A 15760-nucleotide genomic window follows, 5' to 3' on the forward strand; every position below is an offset into this window, starting at 1 on the left:
ACTTCAGAGAGCTCCTCCAAAGCCACAGAAGGCATTACACAACCGTTTTCTCAGGCTGAGTAGCACCTCTCCTAAACAGACTTATATGTGTAAAATCGGTGGAGTGGCCCTTTCAGTACATTTTAAGGAAAATGCCTTATTTTCTACATTAAAAAACATCTCTTATACCTTTCTTAAAACTCTGAATTAATGCATATTTTCTTGTCCAATGCTTGGTATTAAACATCTACTTTGAATAATAGTGACGTGTGATTTAACCACACAAACACTCGATTGGCAACATTTCTAATTTGCCACTTTTTTAGTGTGACGTTCTTTGTTGACACACTCATTCATCACAGAGAATGCCTTCTGGACTGGATGCTGCCTTCATACAATCACACGCTCACTGTACTGTACGTGTCTGTCCCCAGTTTTCCACTGCACTAAGCAGTGAAGATGGACACGTTACCAGGGGAACCAGCCAGAGCAACAAAGTGTACGCTTCTATAAGAAGACAGTGATAATTACTGACTGGAAATAACTGAAGGTCACAGGTGACAACACAGAGTTTGACACAGAAGGTATTAATACAGATAACCACACCTTTCTCAGGCACAGGTTGCATTTTTCAACCACCTCCTGTACATGCTTTTTATATAACACACAGTGTATTGGGACAGTAATGGTGGAAAACACGGGTTTATATATGTACTTTAATTCTGTAATTCTTTTTAGTGGTAGTTTTTTAATGTAGAAAAATACATAAACTGTCAGAGATTTTCATCATGTGCTCTGTTTTATCTGGCAACAAGTAATGCTACATTTGTAACTAGGAGAGCACTGGGCAATTTGTTCCACCAAGCAAAAAAATCAGGGTTATGTGGTGTGTAGAAATAGTCCAAAACAAAGGCCACTAAGTCAAAGTTTCACAGAGTTATAATGACTTCCTCCTGGTGTGAGGATTGTTCTTACAGAGAGCTGCTCTGCAGGGGGAGGCCTCTAGGGATGCGGTGCAGGAGCTGCACGAGGCCCGGTCCACCCTGTAGGAGATGGAGTTGTAAAAGACAGGGTTGCTGTGGCCGCCCGCCTCCTCATGATGAGGCGGAGAGGGGCTGTCATAAACGTCCGGGCCACAGCACATGCAGGTGAACAAGGCCCTGAGTCTGCTTGGTTCAGAGAGCTTTGAGTGCTCAGATGAAATAAGTCTGCTCTCCTCTGTAGGAGAGGGGAGGAGATTCATACAGCTGGTGCCCCCCTCCATGGGAAGACTCAGGTTGCACAGGCTGCTGTGTCCATCCTCGCGGTCTTTATAGCTGACATCAGCAGTTTCTGCCTCTGCCACCGACACCTCCAAATCCCCCTGCGTATCCTTAGGCTGTGTTCCCTGATCCTCTACCCCTGCTTCAGTCCTTGTGTCAGGCTCCTCTGTGCTGACGATGAGAAACCTCAGCACCACCAGGTTAAGAAAAGCCCCAACGACTGTCAGCCCAACTAAAATGTAGATGAAGCTAAATGCCACGTAGGGGGGTCGGTTCTGGAGAGCATCCGTGTTCTGCAGGGCCACAAAATCCCCAAATCCAATGGTGGTGAGCGTTACGAAGCAGTAGTAGAAGGCATCAAAGAAGGTCCAGTTCTCATAATGGGAGAAGGCTGCAGCTCCGATACACAGGGTGCTCATGCACGACAACAAACCCACCAGGACCATGTTCCCCATGGACACCTCTGTCTCCTGTAAGCCCAGGCACTGCTTGGTTCTGCACAGGAGGTAGCGGACAAAAGTGTTGATCCTCTCACCCAGGCTCTGGAACATGACCAGCGTCAGAGGAATGCCCAGGAGAGCGTAAAACATGCAGAAGACCTTGCCAGCATCAGTGCGTGGGGCAGCGTGGCCATAACCTACGAAATCACAGTATATTGCAGGTCACGTGATGTTAAGTACTAATGTTTAATGTCTAGAAAGATTCACAGTCATTAGGATTACATCTGCTTCGTATACTGCAAGGCTAAAACGCTCATGTCACCCAGTGCAGAACCAAGTCTCTGATTCAGAGTTTATATTAGGTCGCACTGCTAATTTGCCGTGCTTATTTATGTACTGTGCTGCTTTGCTATCATCTTTGATAAACCAAATCTACCAGCAAGGAAGATGAGCAAACTATTGCTGTTCAAAGAATTTTAGCCACTTAAAAAAATCTGCATCTGTTAAGGTGTAGGCTATATTTGGAATATTCTCACTCACTGCCGATTGATACAAAATCGTTGAGAATCATCACCAAACCTCTGCTGCTGTATAGAGTTTTTCAGCTCCTTGTTTGAGCTGCTCTCATCAGCCCCAGAGGTTAAGCATTTTCAAAGCTGTGCCTTCTAGCTGGTGAGGAGAGTCAAACATTTGTCTGCTTGTTGTGATATTTTTCTCTCCCCTGTGGGCTAAAAAGTGATCAATGCAGCTTTAAATAAAGGTGTAAGGTGGGTGGATAGGTTAACCTACAGACAGAGAGCAAACGTGTTTTGAAAATCCATAAAAGAAGACAATAAAAGTCCAGCTTTTTATTATCAAAAGCCCTGCAACAGGTGTTTTCATTTTATCTATCTAATCAGACCTCTGTTCAGGCTGAAGTTAAGCAGGAATGCTGGAGGTGAGGTCACTAAACTACATGAATTAACAGAAATGAAAAGGTGAGAAATGGTTTAACATCTCCCATCACAAAGGTCACATTACACCTCCATCCTACAAATATTTGTTGCATACCCCATTCACTTATATTAATGTCCTTGTCTGACTCACTGGATGAAGACTGCAGGTAGAAGCCATTGACAGGCAATTATAGCAAGCATTCTCCTCCTCTGCTGCTATCTGCATGCTACCATTTTGCAAAGGTGCTGCCACTGCATCATGGGCTTAGTACCGCCCAAGACGATTTTGATTGGTTTAGAGGAATTCAAACAACCCAGGGTGTTTTTTCCTGACACCAGAATGATAATGGGCACTTCTAGACCTTTCTTAAACATGCATTTCCTCTTTTGGTGCTCCAGTGGACTCACAAGCAGAGTTCACATTTGTTCAGCGTTTACTGATTATATGTGGTCAACTGAAAAATAGGTGCTCTGCGTTTGTTAATAGAGAGGGGGTTTTTTCCCACCATGTTGAGTACATTATTACACTACCAAACTACAGTTGATGAGATCAATCACAACTTGTGTTCACAACTTGTGATTGATCTGATCAACATTTATTCACAATCCACATCAGAGCATCATGTCCTTTTTGTGCGCAGGGCTATGTTGCTGAATGGAAATTCAAATTGTTTTATTGGGTCAGTTTTTTGTCAGTTATTTCAAAAGGCAATTTGCATCTCCATAAATCAAATCTTTTATATTTATACACATTACACAATTAAATAATCAGGTAACAATCTGACTCCACCGTGTGAAGAGCTCAAAGGTAGCTCTAATGTTGTAGGTTTATTCTCTATGGAGCACAGAGGCTGTGATCAGCTTGAGTTTAATGGTTTCTAACAGTGAGGAAAACTCCTGAAAAGTCCACATAAACTTCTTAAAAGTCCTCCACTCCAACAATATAACTAACCCTGCTCCTCATCCACATGCTCATTGAGTCCCAGTCATATTTTTCATCAAAATCTGACTTAAAAGGTCTACATTAAATAGGCCTATCATCGCTGTCCTCACTCAGGACCTTTGACATGTTCACAGAAAGTTATACTGCAACAATACTGTCACGTGTGTCTGTTCTCTGAGGATTGTGAGGGTCTTGGTTTAGGATGTAAACACTGTATTTTGTCAAATTTTAATAAACATAACTACTTTTGCATATAGATGGAAGCAGCAAAGTAAAATGTATATCATGAGAAGTTTTGAGAAATGTTAATAAGTTTTTCTTAATGTTTTCATCTTTTTTTTTTTTTTTACCCAAAGTGAAAACTGGTCATTGTGAGAATTCATTGTAAGCACTAAGAATCCTTGTTGACCACTTTTGGCCCCTAAACTTGGGGTCCTGACAGGACTCCCACCTGTAACTGTAAAGAGCATTCACACACAGGGGGACGCAGAAATGCTGCTTGCCCTATGTTTTTTTCGGAGAAATCATCAAAGTATGTACTTACCGATCGTGGTGATGACAGTGAGGGCAAAATAAAATGATCCGGCGAACTTCCACTGCCTCCCTGCGCGGTGCGGCTCCGACTGCACGACCACTCTCTCAATCTCTCTGTAGTCATCCTCGTTGAAGCCGTACTTGTTCTTCAGCTCGTTTAGCTTCTGCTCCAGTGCCTTCTTCCTTGAACTCTCGCTGTCTGACTCCAGCGCGTCAAAGACGGCGGCTCCTATGAGCAGGTAGAAAACAATGGAGAGGATGAGAGAGACGGTCCTGATGTTCTGCGGCTTCATCCTCAACTCCGGAGTGCGCGCGGAGCGGTGGGGGGGACGGAGGGTGCTCCTGCTCACAGGAACAGACGCGCAGAGGGCACAGGAGCATCATCCAACAACTCCATCCATCTTCAGTGATGTGTTGAGGCCCCTGTGCTCTGCTAGGATTACAGTATAAGCCCTCGTGGGTTAGGTGTTGAAATTGTAGCCTGTTCTGTAGCGTGTCATCAGGTGAAATGGCACCAAAGGCGCGTGTCTACACAAGTTATCTGAGCTCAGCAGCTGGCAGCACCTTGCCTTTCCACAGGATGTTAGTCTAGCCCACTTAAAGGTGCTCACATGACCTCGTTTGCTGAGGTCTGCCTGCCTTTAATGTATAGGCCTACCTAACAGGTCAGGTTCACTCTGTCTTGAGATATCAAGTCATTCAAGTTCCTCTCCACTCAAAATGCCTTCAGCCAACTGTTACTCCACTTTGACCCTCGCTGTGTAGAATGGTGTTTGTGCAGAGTCTGACACTAAAAGTGTTTAGGTCCTGAAAAAGTAAGGTTCCTCTTTTATCACCTTAAATATGAGCTGTATGCTAGAGCAGATTTGTGTCATCACAACTGTCAGTTGTTGTCCAATATGCAGCTTACACAAGTGTGATGTGGAAACCTGAAGCCCTCAGTGCACTTACAGTAATGATGGACTTTTCATAGATTCTGGATTTTTCTATTAGAGAAAAGGAGAAGATGTCATTTTAAAAATTTTAACTAGGAAATTGAAAGTTTTTGTGAGAAAAAAACATACAAGATACACAATATTTATACTCTATTCATAGAATATTTCTATAATATTCTAAAAACTTTGTATAAGTAAATTTGAGCCACTTAAATCCCTCCTGGTCACCCAATCTCACTCCGATGTTGTTGAAATCTGGTGCTTGGGCAGTGACTTGTGGTGTCAGATACTGACGAAAAAAGCTGTCCTAACATCGGCATGATACGCAGCAGGTTGCCATCACAGTTTAACAGTGCTCGGCGGCGTCAGGGGAAACGCATCGGGACAAGGACGAGATTTAAGCTGGTAAAAGTCTGAATAGGGTGGGCAGTAGTGGTGGTGGATGGGTCCAACAAACACCGACTTTCACTTGGAAGAGTGGTGTTTGTGTCCTTTAAGATTATAAAGCCAAACACTGTTCTTTTTTCCGAAACCCAACCACATGTGTTAGTTGTTGGAGGAAAAAAAAAGCCAATTCACATTGCTGTACTGATGTAGTGTGTTTATTTTGAAAGAGACTGTATGTAATCGTTAAACTTCCTGTGAAAACGGAAGTGTATTTTGAAAGGAGACAATGCATGTAACAGGCAGAACGTCAACAACCAACGCACCCAGGGTACCTTGCGCGTCGTATCAGGACGTGGAAGGTCCATGACCAAATGTCGATATGTGACGAGGTCGGAGTGAGAATGTGTTGCTCCTGGCAAAACCCTCTTCCGTCCCTTCCCTAATTAAGACAGGTGAATTCTATCTCTACTCTTTGAATAATGGTGTGTATATATTATATTATGTATTTCTTTATCTTAGCCATTGTCTTCTATGTACATTTTCATACATTTTTCAATTTTTTTTCTGACAGTTTTTCATGTATTTTGTCCTTTTTATTTATGGTATCTTGTTTGCAGTCTGAATCTACTCATCCTCTGTTGTACTTTAACATTCATTGTATCTCATTATCCTGTGAAATATAATCTGTATTGAAATTAATTTTGTACGTAAGCTGCTATTGCCTTTATTCTTCACATTTTGTAGTGCACCTGTTGGATTATTTGCTGATCGGATCATGATTATTTAAAAGGCAAACCTGATGGTAATTAAGCACAGAGCAAATCTGACAAAGCAACACGTGAAACACGTAGTTCAGTCTATTTTAAAATATAAGCTATTAATAAAATATGTGTTAACTTGAGTGAAAAAACACTGTGAAAAACATGTCTGTAGGGGATCTTCTTTTTCTAACACTGCATAACCATAACCAAATAAATAAACAATGAACATACTCCTGTGCAGTTCTGTGCATGTGTGTCTGTGAGCATGCATGCATAATCAACTAAAAGGATCTTGGTATCCCTGATTTTATACTCTCAGTATTCAGAACCAAGAAATGCCAGTATTTCTGAACTTGTGGAGAGCTTTACAAAAATATATAAGGCAGAAAAATGTTAATGTGGACATCAGTAAGCAAAAGTAAATCAGTGCAGGCTGGATATGGGAGCTTAGAAAACATTTACTGCCACTTTACTCCCATTGCCCCATTAATTCAGACTGGATTTTTTTCCTTTTCTGTAAATTTACAAGGCAGCCAGAGCAAAAATAAATGTTAGTTCCCAGTTATCATCTCAGTCTGTCCATTATTTAAATATTGTCCCATTTTGTGAAGTATTTATGCTGCAAACTTTGTCAGGCGGACTCTCCGAGCTGTTAATCACTGATCCTGTGTTTGGAGAGGTTTGGGATACACAAGTGTCAGAGTGTGTGTGTGTGTTGTGTCTGCGGCTGCCACAGAGAAGTACAGCAGAAACAGCTGTGCTTTCCAGACTCATACTCTCTTGATTATTTTGCCCTGTGAAGCGTTCATGTGCGGCACATTCACAATACGCTCGGCTAAAGTATTACTCTGAGCGATGAAGCATTAGCTTGTGGCAGCGCTGACCTTTATCAAGCACACTTAGTCACTGAGTGATCCAGCAAGCCTTCGTCATTAACTATGTCCAACGCACAGACTGAGCCAGAGAGAGACAGGGAGAAATTATATGTGAATCTGTGTGTATGTATCAGTGTGGCTACACAGAGGCTCGTGGAGCCACGCTGAGGTTCTCAGTGGCATCTGCTAGGTTTTTGCTCAGTGTCATGCTAATTGGGTTCACAGCAGAGCAGTTAGAAAATAGGCTGCCTGCCGTAGCTCCACTAGCTCCACGCTGCAAGTTATTTCAGTTTCATATTCTGCATGAAGTTTCCATCTATTTCATGAGGACATTCCAATTTGTGGGACCTATTCATGCACTAAACCAGGCCATAAAGAGCCTGAGATCTGTCATTTAAATCCACATTTATTGCCTCCCTTCCATATAGAACATATGGCTATCTCTACACTCTGCTTTTATCTTCCAGAGACAGTACAGGACCTCACCCCGCTTTAGTAAGCACGAATGAATCTATTGCCGAGCAGATGTTAACAGTGTAGCATGCAGACAAGTCTTGATTTTCTTCACTGGCGGTAAGAGCAATTATCTCCTTTTGAAAGGAGTCCCTGAGAGATAATAGCCTTGCCAGAGTCCACTTAATGAGAGCACACAGTGCTTACATCAGTATTATTCAACACCAGTTCCTTATGTAGATTTCACATTGAATGTGGGAAACAAATAACCTACAGAAGAAACAGACACATCCGTTCAGCAGTGTACCGTGCAATCACTGCGAAGGACAAGTGACTTTTTTTTAATAAGGACCCTGTGGTTTAACAGCTCTCCAGCCATGAAGTAATGATGCTGTATTATCTTATGTGCTCATCTCATATCTCTCCATGCTCTACAGGACGGTTCATGCATCCCTTTATCTTCCACAGGAAGACATTAAGAGCAGGATGTCCACTGACTGGAGTCGAGACACTCATCTATCCAAGTGCCATCCCCGTAGAAAATGAGGCGGGAAAATATACTGCAAACATGATGCTATCTTTACACTGATAACAGCCGGTGAAGGCAGCGGAGATAAAGACAGTCGTTATGATGATCATATGTTACAGAGGCACGGCGTATTTTGGACATGAAAATGAAAATGCCTGTTTAATTCTAAAAATGGGGGCCTATATGAAGTTGAGGTGAGTATCTCTTTGGTGATAAGTCATCAGTGTCACAGAGGAGAACAGGCTTGAACTTTGCAGCTAATGTGAACAGTCTGTTGTGCCTTATTAGTCAAAAGGGCACAGATGTGATCTTCAGTTCCTCTACGTCACCTTTGTGTAGAGGGGCCTCATTCTGGTTGAGGCACCTGGTGTGAGGATGGATTCTTTTTCTTTTATATGGATCGCTGTATTCTCAAATGACAGTAAATTGGTGCTGACTGTGGTCTTTGTATTTCAAAATTATAGTCATTGTGTCATTTTCTGCACAAGGTCACAGAGTTAAAATAAAAATCTCTCCATGTTGTGACACCAGGGTAATTCTTCCTGTGAATGCCCTGGTCAGTCAACTACCTCGGCTTTGTTGCCCACATTTCAGTGTACTAAATCAGCTGGATAGACAAAAAGCAAAGAAATAAACCAAGAGGGTCTAAACAGAATTCATTCACTCATTTTCCATAACTGCATATCTTGTTAGGGCTCATGGGGGGTTGACATTAGATGAGAAGGCGGGGTACACCCTGGACAGGTCACCAGAATATCACAGGGCTGACACATTGAGAAAGACAACCATTCACACTCTCACACACACCTACGGACAATTTAGAGTCACCAATTAACCTGCATGTCTTTGGACTGTGGGAGGAAGCTGGAGTATCCGCAGAAGAGCCACACTGACACAGGGAGAACATGCAAACTTGTTGCATGTATCGATGAAGTGCTAATTCTGGGCATCACCTCAAATTTGTTATTAATGTATAAATTGCTGGACATAACATACCAAGGTATTTTCAGTGGATTGTCTACATAATCTAAGGGGTTAAAATGCCACCCTGAAAATGAACCTTAACTGAAATATCAAGGTCTTTTTTCAGATTTACATTAAGGGATGACTATATCGCAACTCATTAACATATCAGTTAATTATCCACTTAAGTCTCATTAAAACGCCCTGCTTAGGCCTACATTTAAATCACATAATCATTCATGTGTAGAGTAATGGAGTTTAAGGGTAATGTTCATAATGACAGTGGAATGAGCTCATGGCTGCTCATATTTCTTAGGGTAATTAATGTCCCACTGTCACTGCATATATAATAATATTTAAATAATACACTTCATTTGTATCACACAAAATGCTGGAACATGATAAAACAGCATACATCTTCAAGATATATTTACATGTATATATATATTTTTTAACATAAGCAATGACATGATTAAAAAAGTAAATAATAAAACTGATAACAGAGGGATAGAAGGAACAGATTTACTGTAAAAAAAAAAGCCTGTTTTGTATGTTTTGAGGATTGTTTTAAATGAATATTCTGAAGGACCAAGGCTGTGTGGGGCTTTAAAAGTAATTTGTAAAAGTTTAAAATCAATGCAATGGTGGGCTTTTCTCAGAGCAGTTTGACTTGTCATAGTGGGAAAAGCAAAGGTGTGACTAATAACTAATGTTGTGTAAGTTACTCTCAAAATGTAATGCATTACATATTACCAGTTACCCTCATTTGAAAGTAATGAGTTACTTTACAATATTACTCTCTGTGTTGAGTAATAAGTAGCTTCTTACACTACTTTTGCATTAGGACTAGGTGTTATAAATGCATGAGGGTCATGTTGTTTCACAGCAGGTAATCAAAGCACAGGAGCTCCAGTTTATTACAGTTCAAACCCAGTTCTGTGCAGATCTTTGTAATAAAATCTTCTGCTTATATTAATAATAGCAATATGATATAGAACGTCTAAATACCCTAGACCATTTACAAAAAATGACTATTGGATAAATTAATTAATTTTTCAATTTTTAATTTTTTTTTTTGGTTGCATTTTTTATTTCAAAGGGGAGATAATAACAAAAGTCAGTGTTTTTTGTTTGTTTGCTTTTTTTAACAAACCCTGAAGTTTTTTAAACATCAGCCTCTATCAAACAGTTGGAATGGCCCTTCATGGTGATGGTTAAACAGACAGAAAAATATCAACATGAAAAACCATGTCCTGTTATAATGCTGGTAACATGCTAGTATACCAACATGTAGTAGTTTATGACCATGGAATTAGAAATAATAGCAGTACTAGTATTATTTCTTTGTATTGATTCTCGATATTTACTATTACAGTCATGCGAAAAGATCTAAAAATGGTTAAAAAAAATTATATGGATAGGATTTTTTTGCATCAAATATTAATGGAAAAAATTTAAATATATGGTATTGATAACATTATTTCACCATATGTATATTGGATAACATTGGATTTTTTTTTCTTAGCAAAAAATGACTTTGGCTTAGCTTCAACTACCATAAAAATAATTTGACCCCTATTAGATTTTTATTTTGTGTCTGAAGTTATGTAAATCTGTCAGTCAGACTGAGATTATAACATGTTAAAAAAAACATACCTACCTCAGGCCTCATGTCTGGAGTGACTTTTTGTTACTAACGTCCTGAGAGGAAAAACTCTTTAAAGACACAGTGACATATGGTGGATTTTTTTTAACATAACATGCCTAAATTGAACAGTAAAGACAGCTCAATCAGGTTGAGTTAAGTTCAACACGTTAGATATAGTGATTTAAAATGTGCTCTCCCAAACAGTTGAGCAGGACGTTAAAGGGTTAAGGTGTTAAGTGACATTGTAAATATAATAATATCCCCCAAAATCATGTTGGTAATGCATTATATTACTTAATTAGTGCTAAAAAGTAATACATAACTACCCTGACACTGCTAATGACACTAACATGGCTCTGTTGCAATATTCAAGTGCTCCAGTGAGAGTGACAGTGAGCAAGCATGCAGGATACAAGGATCCTGAAGTAAAAGCAGCTAAATGGAATTCAGCCATCATTTATTTTAATATTTAAACCTGCGCTGATCATACTGTGACATGTCAAAATACCCTCTGTGGGAAAAAAAGTTATATTTTAGGAAATGATGGTGCCTTTAGTGAGACCACTCCTGTTGAGGTCATCCCTGTTTTATAGAAGTGAAAGTATTTGGAGGTCTGGGTTGTGTAACAGCTGATTTAACGGCACTGAAAGGACAAAGTTAATGTGCAGCAGTAATTTAAGTACTGTTAAAACAACAGGGATGAGGTTACACTTCTATAGCTTTCACTCTTCAACCAAAGTTTAGTCACATTTTTAAGCTGATCAAACACTGATAATAAATTCTATTAAAATATCTCCACCAATTTGAACACATGAGGAAGGTGGTATGTTTATTTCTCTGTTTCCAGTTGACCCATAAACAACCAGCCTGGACCTGCTGGTGTAGTTCATGGGCTGTGAGTACAGTTTCTATTTTCTGTAAAGCCTGGAGTTCAGAGAAAGTGAAAGTGAAACATATGAACATGAGTAGCACATACAGCTCAGATGAGGACCGTGTCACAGCTGGTTGGCTTCGTTAGGAGACTTATCTTTATCATGGCCTGGTTTGGCACGAACAAACTTTACCCTGTGGTGGAGTGGTTATGGCGCGGACTGTGTTTCTTATGGCGCTGTATGAGAGGGTTGTTTAGGCCACTACCCGGACTTAGATTTTTATCATTAGGCTGGTCGAAATTTCGCGGAAGCCAAGAGGAGCCTGAAATACAGGACGGAGAGAAACCTGTAGAGAGAGATTACCCACAGGAGGTCCAGGGGGCTCCTGGTGAGGGTCAACATGAGGCTGCCGCCGCCAAGAGGGCCGCGCACACCGACAGAGAGCTCGCCAGCAAGCGGGCCAGGTTTGAGGAAGAGGGGGGTAAATCTGACGAAGATGATGATGAGTCTGACAACGAGGATTACCAAGTTGAGACCTCAGATGAGTTTTACTGTGGCTATGATTCAACCTGGGAGACCGAGGAGCAGCAGGAGCCGCAGAGGCAGCAGGAGGGCGCGTTCAGGAGGAGTGGGAGACGAGCGGCCTCCAGGCATGTGAGTAAACCAGAGTCTCCAGAGGCCTGCTGCACACAGCTCTGAGAGGCAGGTGCTTTTATTTCAGGCCTGCAAAGGAGTCACTGTCTATTTTTAGATTTTAAAAGTGGCTCATGGTGATATGTAATAGTGACCTGACAGTTTTATAATCTCCTTCATCTCATGTGGGGAATGACTTTACTGCAGTTTTTGTTTTAAACACTTGCTTCTTTTGCAAGGGTGACACAATTTACTGCAGTGTTTGCTGTCAGGCCTCCTATAACCATTAAATACTCCGAGTTTAAACTGACTGTTTATTTTCTGTGCTCCAGTACAAGTTCAGCAGATTTGAAAGTGCAGCAAAAGACATGCAGAACTACAGGCATGACTATCCTGTAAGTTGCACACACACACACACACACACACACACACACACACACACACACACACACACACACACCAAACATACCCTGTTTCATGTTTAAGTGTTAACCAAACCACTGTCTTTTTATGTTTCCCCACAGTCCCAGATGATACCACAACGCTGGATAAAGCCAGTATCCGTAAGTACACACAGGATGACTGTGGCCCTGTTTACACCTGGTATGAACAGCAATATACTAGTCATCCGCATGTTTACGATATTGATTTAATTATTAGATTATATATGTTGGGCGGGGCAACACAACAGTTTGAGTTCAAGGTCTGAGAAAGAATAGTATCAGTAACATTGTTAACACTGTGCTACATTACAGAGAAATACAAAACCGTTCTAATGAACCTTTATTAATTTAGGCCTATATTTTATCTACAAGTGCACGTCACACACTGAGCGAGCCGCCTGTTAATGACACTGTCGGCAAAGCAGTGATGATTGTGCTAAGTGATTAAAAAATAAATATCTAAATGCAGTTCTCTTCTGTTGAATAGGAGGACAAGCCTAATTTGAACTTCTACCTCGGATTGCAGTGCTCTGTACCTGACGGTAGGCCTTCAGTCACAAGCACACAGACATGACTTAAAGGAACTTGACGTTGTGGTTTAATAATGTCTCCCCCTATTCAGTATTTTACTAGAGAACAGCAATGACTATAGGAAAAGGAAAAACACCAGGTTGGGAACCACTGCATTAATCATAATGTGTGTTTTATATTTTTCATCAGGTGTCTACATACACGATTTCCACAATAATTGGTATGGAGACTATGACACACTGGAGTATGTACACTCCTATATTCAGTGGTAAGTTACTCTATAATAACAGATGTGATGTAAAATATTCAGTTCCTGTTTATACAATTTGTAACAACATTTTTTTCCTCACAGGTTGTTCCCCCTGCAGGAACCAGGGGTGAACTATGAGGCCAGTACGCTGACCAAAGAGGAAATAAAGGTAAACTGCTTAAAGCTACCAAATCAAAATCTTAAAAGAAAGTTCTTCCCATATTCTGACTTAAGTTTTACCTATCCTCAAGGAGTTTCTTCAGAGCAGCACTGCAAAGGAAAATCTGCTGAAGTCATACAAGCTCATGTTGGACTTCTATGGTATTGAGTTGTGTGATGAGAAAACAGGAGAAGTCCAGAGAGCACCAAACTGGAGAGAGAGATTCCACAACCTCAACTGGTAATCCCTAAATTTTAATAAAAGATATTGCTCACTAAAAGTAACAAAAAACATCTTAGTAATATGTTTGGGATTTTACTGCTTTCCATTGACAGTCACACTCACAACAGTCTGCGCATCACCCGCATCCTGAAGTGCCAGGGGACCCTGGGGTACCCTCACTACCAAGCCCCGCTGGTCCGCTTCTTCCTGCAGGAGACTCTGGTCCACAGAGAACTCCCAAACGTCAAGGACAGTGTCCTCAACTACTTTATGTTCGCTGTCCTCGATAAGAGACAGCGCAGGAAGCTCATCAAGTTCTCCTACTTGAACTATGACCGTAAAGAGGAGTTTGTATGGTGCCCAAAGAAAGTTCAGATGAGATGGTCGGAGAAGTTGGCGCCACAAGAGGAAATGTATGCAGAGTTCGGTCTGAACAGTGAAGGCAGAGCCAGAAACTAAATTAAGCATTGTGCCCCAAATCTATTCTACATACTAATGTTCACTGTATTATGCATAGTACTACATAATCATCATAGATCAGGAACAGGAAATGAAATGTGTGACATTGGTTGTCAATTAAACCACAATTTTGGATCGCCGCCTAAACTTAACAAATAGACATCCAAATGTTTTCACTAAAATTTCGTACTTGTTTTCTTCATTTTCTAAGATTCATTATGACTGTTTTAGCATTATTTGCAGTTTGTGTACAGCAGCTGCTTCATTTTCTTTGTGCATTGCGCTGTGGTAGAATAGTGTGCGTCAACAGTACACTCAGATATCAACAGTATTTAGTATTCATGCCGTCTGCTTTGAGTCTTACTTTGTTACTTTTCCAGTGTGAGCACACTACATACTAAAACCTGCTAACAATGAGTGTGTAGTATAGATTTGGGACATGCTGTGTGCAGATGTAATATCCAGCCTTAAAGAGAACGTCACACAGGGTCAAAGGAGCAAAGAGAGAGTAGACGTGTGCAGTGATGATGAATTATTATCCAGTGATGTAGCGGCAGATACACTCCAAATACTGACTGATCTTTCTCAGGAGTTCATACAATGGTTCACTGTGCTTTACAGCATTGGTATTTATGCAGATGCTTTTGTTTACTAAAGTATTCACAGTTTGGTATTAGACTTCTATTTTTATTTGCCTTAAACAGAAAGGTGCAATTTTTTGAAGTGGGTTCATAGGTTGTAATCAGAAAATGTACAGCTGTAATGAAGTTGTTGTGTGCATGTTACGGTGTTGACAAGAAGGACAAATGAATGAACTGCTCATCAGTTTGACTGTGATTAATAAACTTGAGACTATTGTCTCTTATTGTCTAACAAGTTTTATTTTTTTATTCAGTGTGACCACATCCTGATGTCGTCTCGATTGTGAGATTCTCAGCCCTTATATTTAATCCTATTAGAGTAATAGCATTATGCATATTAATGTGATTATGTTTAAGTGACGTTTTTGCATGCATTATGACAAAAAGATAATGTCAAGTAGTGGTTCTGTACTGGTAGTGTTGCATTTAAGGCTTTATCATGACTGAAAATGTAGATTTTACTATCAGCTGTTTTTTGGAGTTGTGTTATTGTCTAGCTGCAGTTAAGAGAACTACTGGTTTAGAAAGAGGAACTGTTTTCCCCGAGTTGTGTGTGAGATTAAGTGTTGACCTCTGTTGAGGTAATTATTTAGGAAGTGCTGCAACAGCCTAAGTCACATTCATTAAACAGGCTATCCTATGACTGCATTTCACCCAGAATTGCTCTTGTATTACTAAATCACAGGTAAATTCACATTACTTTGGGTCCAAGACTTTAAGGGCAGGGTTCCCACTGTCACAGAAGACCTGGAAAGGCCTGGAATTTCACATTACATTTTCCAGGCCTGGAAAAGTCATGGAACTTTGTTGCATGTAATGAAATTGTTACAGTAGTCTTTTATAGATAACCTTCAGTGTGATATTGCATTTCACCTATTTGTTTTTCTGAAGCTGTTAACATGACG

General features: G+C 40.5%; 2 protein-coding genes across 2 annotated transcripts; one reads left to right on the forward strand and one right to left on the reverse strand.

Annotated features, from left to right (window-relative positions):
• Positions 1–699: 699 nt before the first annotated feature.
• LOC126386164 (potassium channel subfamily K member 15-like) lies at positions 700–4876 on the reverse strand. The gene is made up of 2 exons (XM_050038333.1): positions 4104–4876; positions 700–1878 (listed from the first exon to the last, which is right to left on the reverse strand). Exons 1-2 carry the CDS (start codon positions 4384–4386, stop codon positions 917–919), a joined length of 1245 nt encoding a protein of 414 aa, XP_049894290.1. The 5' UTR covers positions 4387–4876; the 3' UTR covers positions 700–916.
• A 6741-nt stretch (positions 4877–11617) lies between these two features.
• Positions 11618–15090, forward strand: LOC126385907 (opioid growth factor receptor-like). Its single transcript, XM_050037948.1, has 8 exons — positions 11618–12170; positions 12482–12544; positions 12674–12712; positions 13080–13134; positions 13313–13391; positions 13476–13542; positions 13625–13773; positions 13869–15090. The coding sequence occupies exons 1-8, from the start codon at positions 11628–11630 to the stop codon at positions 14212–14214; spliced, it is 1341 nt and encodes a 446-aa protein (XP_049893905.1). The 5' UTR covers positions 11618–11627; the 3' UTR covers positions 14215–15090.
• The last annotated feature ends 670 nt before the right edge of the window (positions 15091–15760 follow it).

The sequence above is a fragment of the Epinephelus moara genome, chromosome 24 (assembly GCF_006386435.1).
Source record: "Epinephelus moara isolate mb chromosome 24, YSFRI_EMoa_1.0, whole genome shotgun sequence".
Lineage (NCBI taxonomy): Eukaryota > Metazoa > Chordata > Actinopteri > Perciformes > Serranidae > Epinephelus > Epinephelus moara.

Excerpts from the sequence above, each read along its gene's own strand:
- LOC126386164 (XM_050038333.1), bottom strand. The coding sequence starts at position 4,386 with ATGAAGCCGCAGAACATCAGGACCGTCTCTCTCATCCTCTCCATTGTT. Across the intron at positions 1,879-4,103 it reads CACTGTCATCACCACGATCG|GTTATGGCCACGCTGCCCCA; the intron begins GTAAGTACATAC and ends GTGATTTCGTAG.
- LOC126385907 (XM_050037948.1), top strand. The coding sequence starts at position 11,628 with ATGAGGACCGTGTCACAGCTGGTTGGCTTCGTTAGGAGACTTATCTTT. Across the intron at positions 12,171-12,481 it reads GACGAGCGGCCTCCAGGCAT|TACAAGTTCAGCAGATTTGA; the intron begins GTGAGTAAACCA and ends TCTGTGCTCCAG. Across the intron at positions 12,713-13,079 it reads GCTGGATAAAGCCAGTATCC|GAGGACAAGCCTAATTTGAA; the intron begins GTAAGTACACAC and ends TCTGTTGAATAG.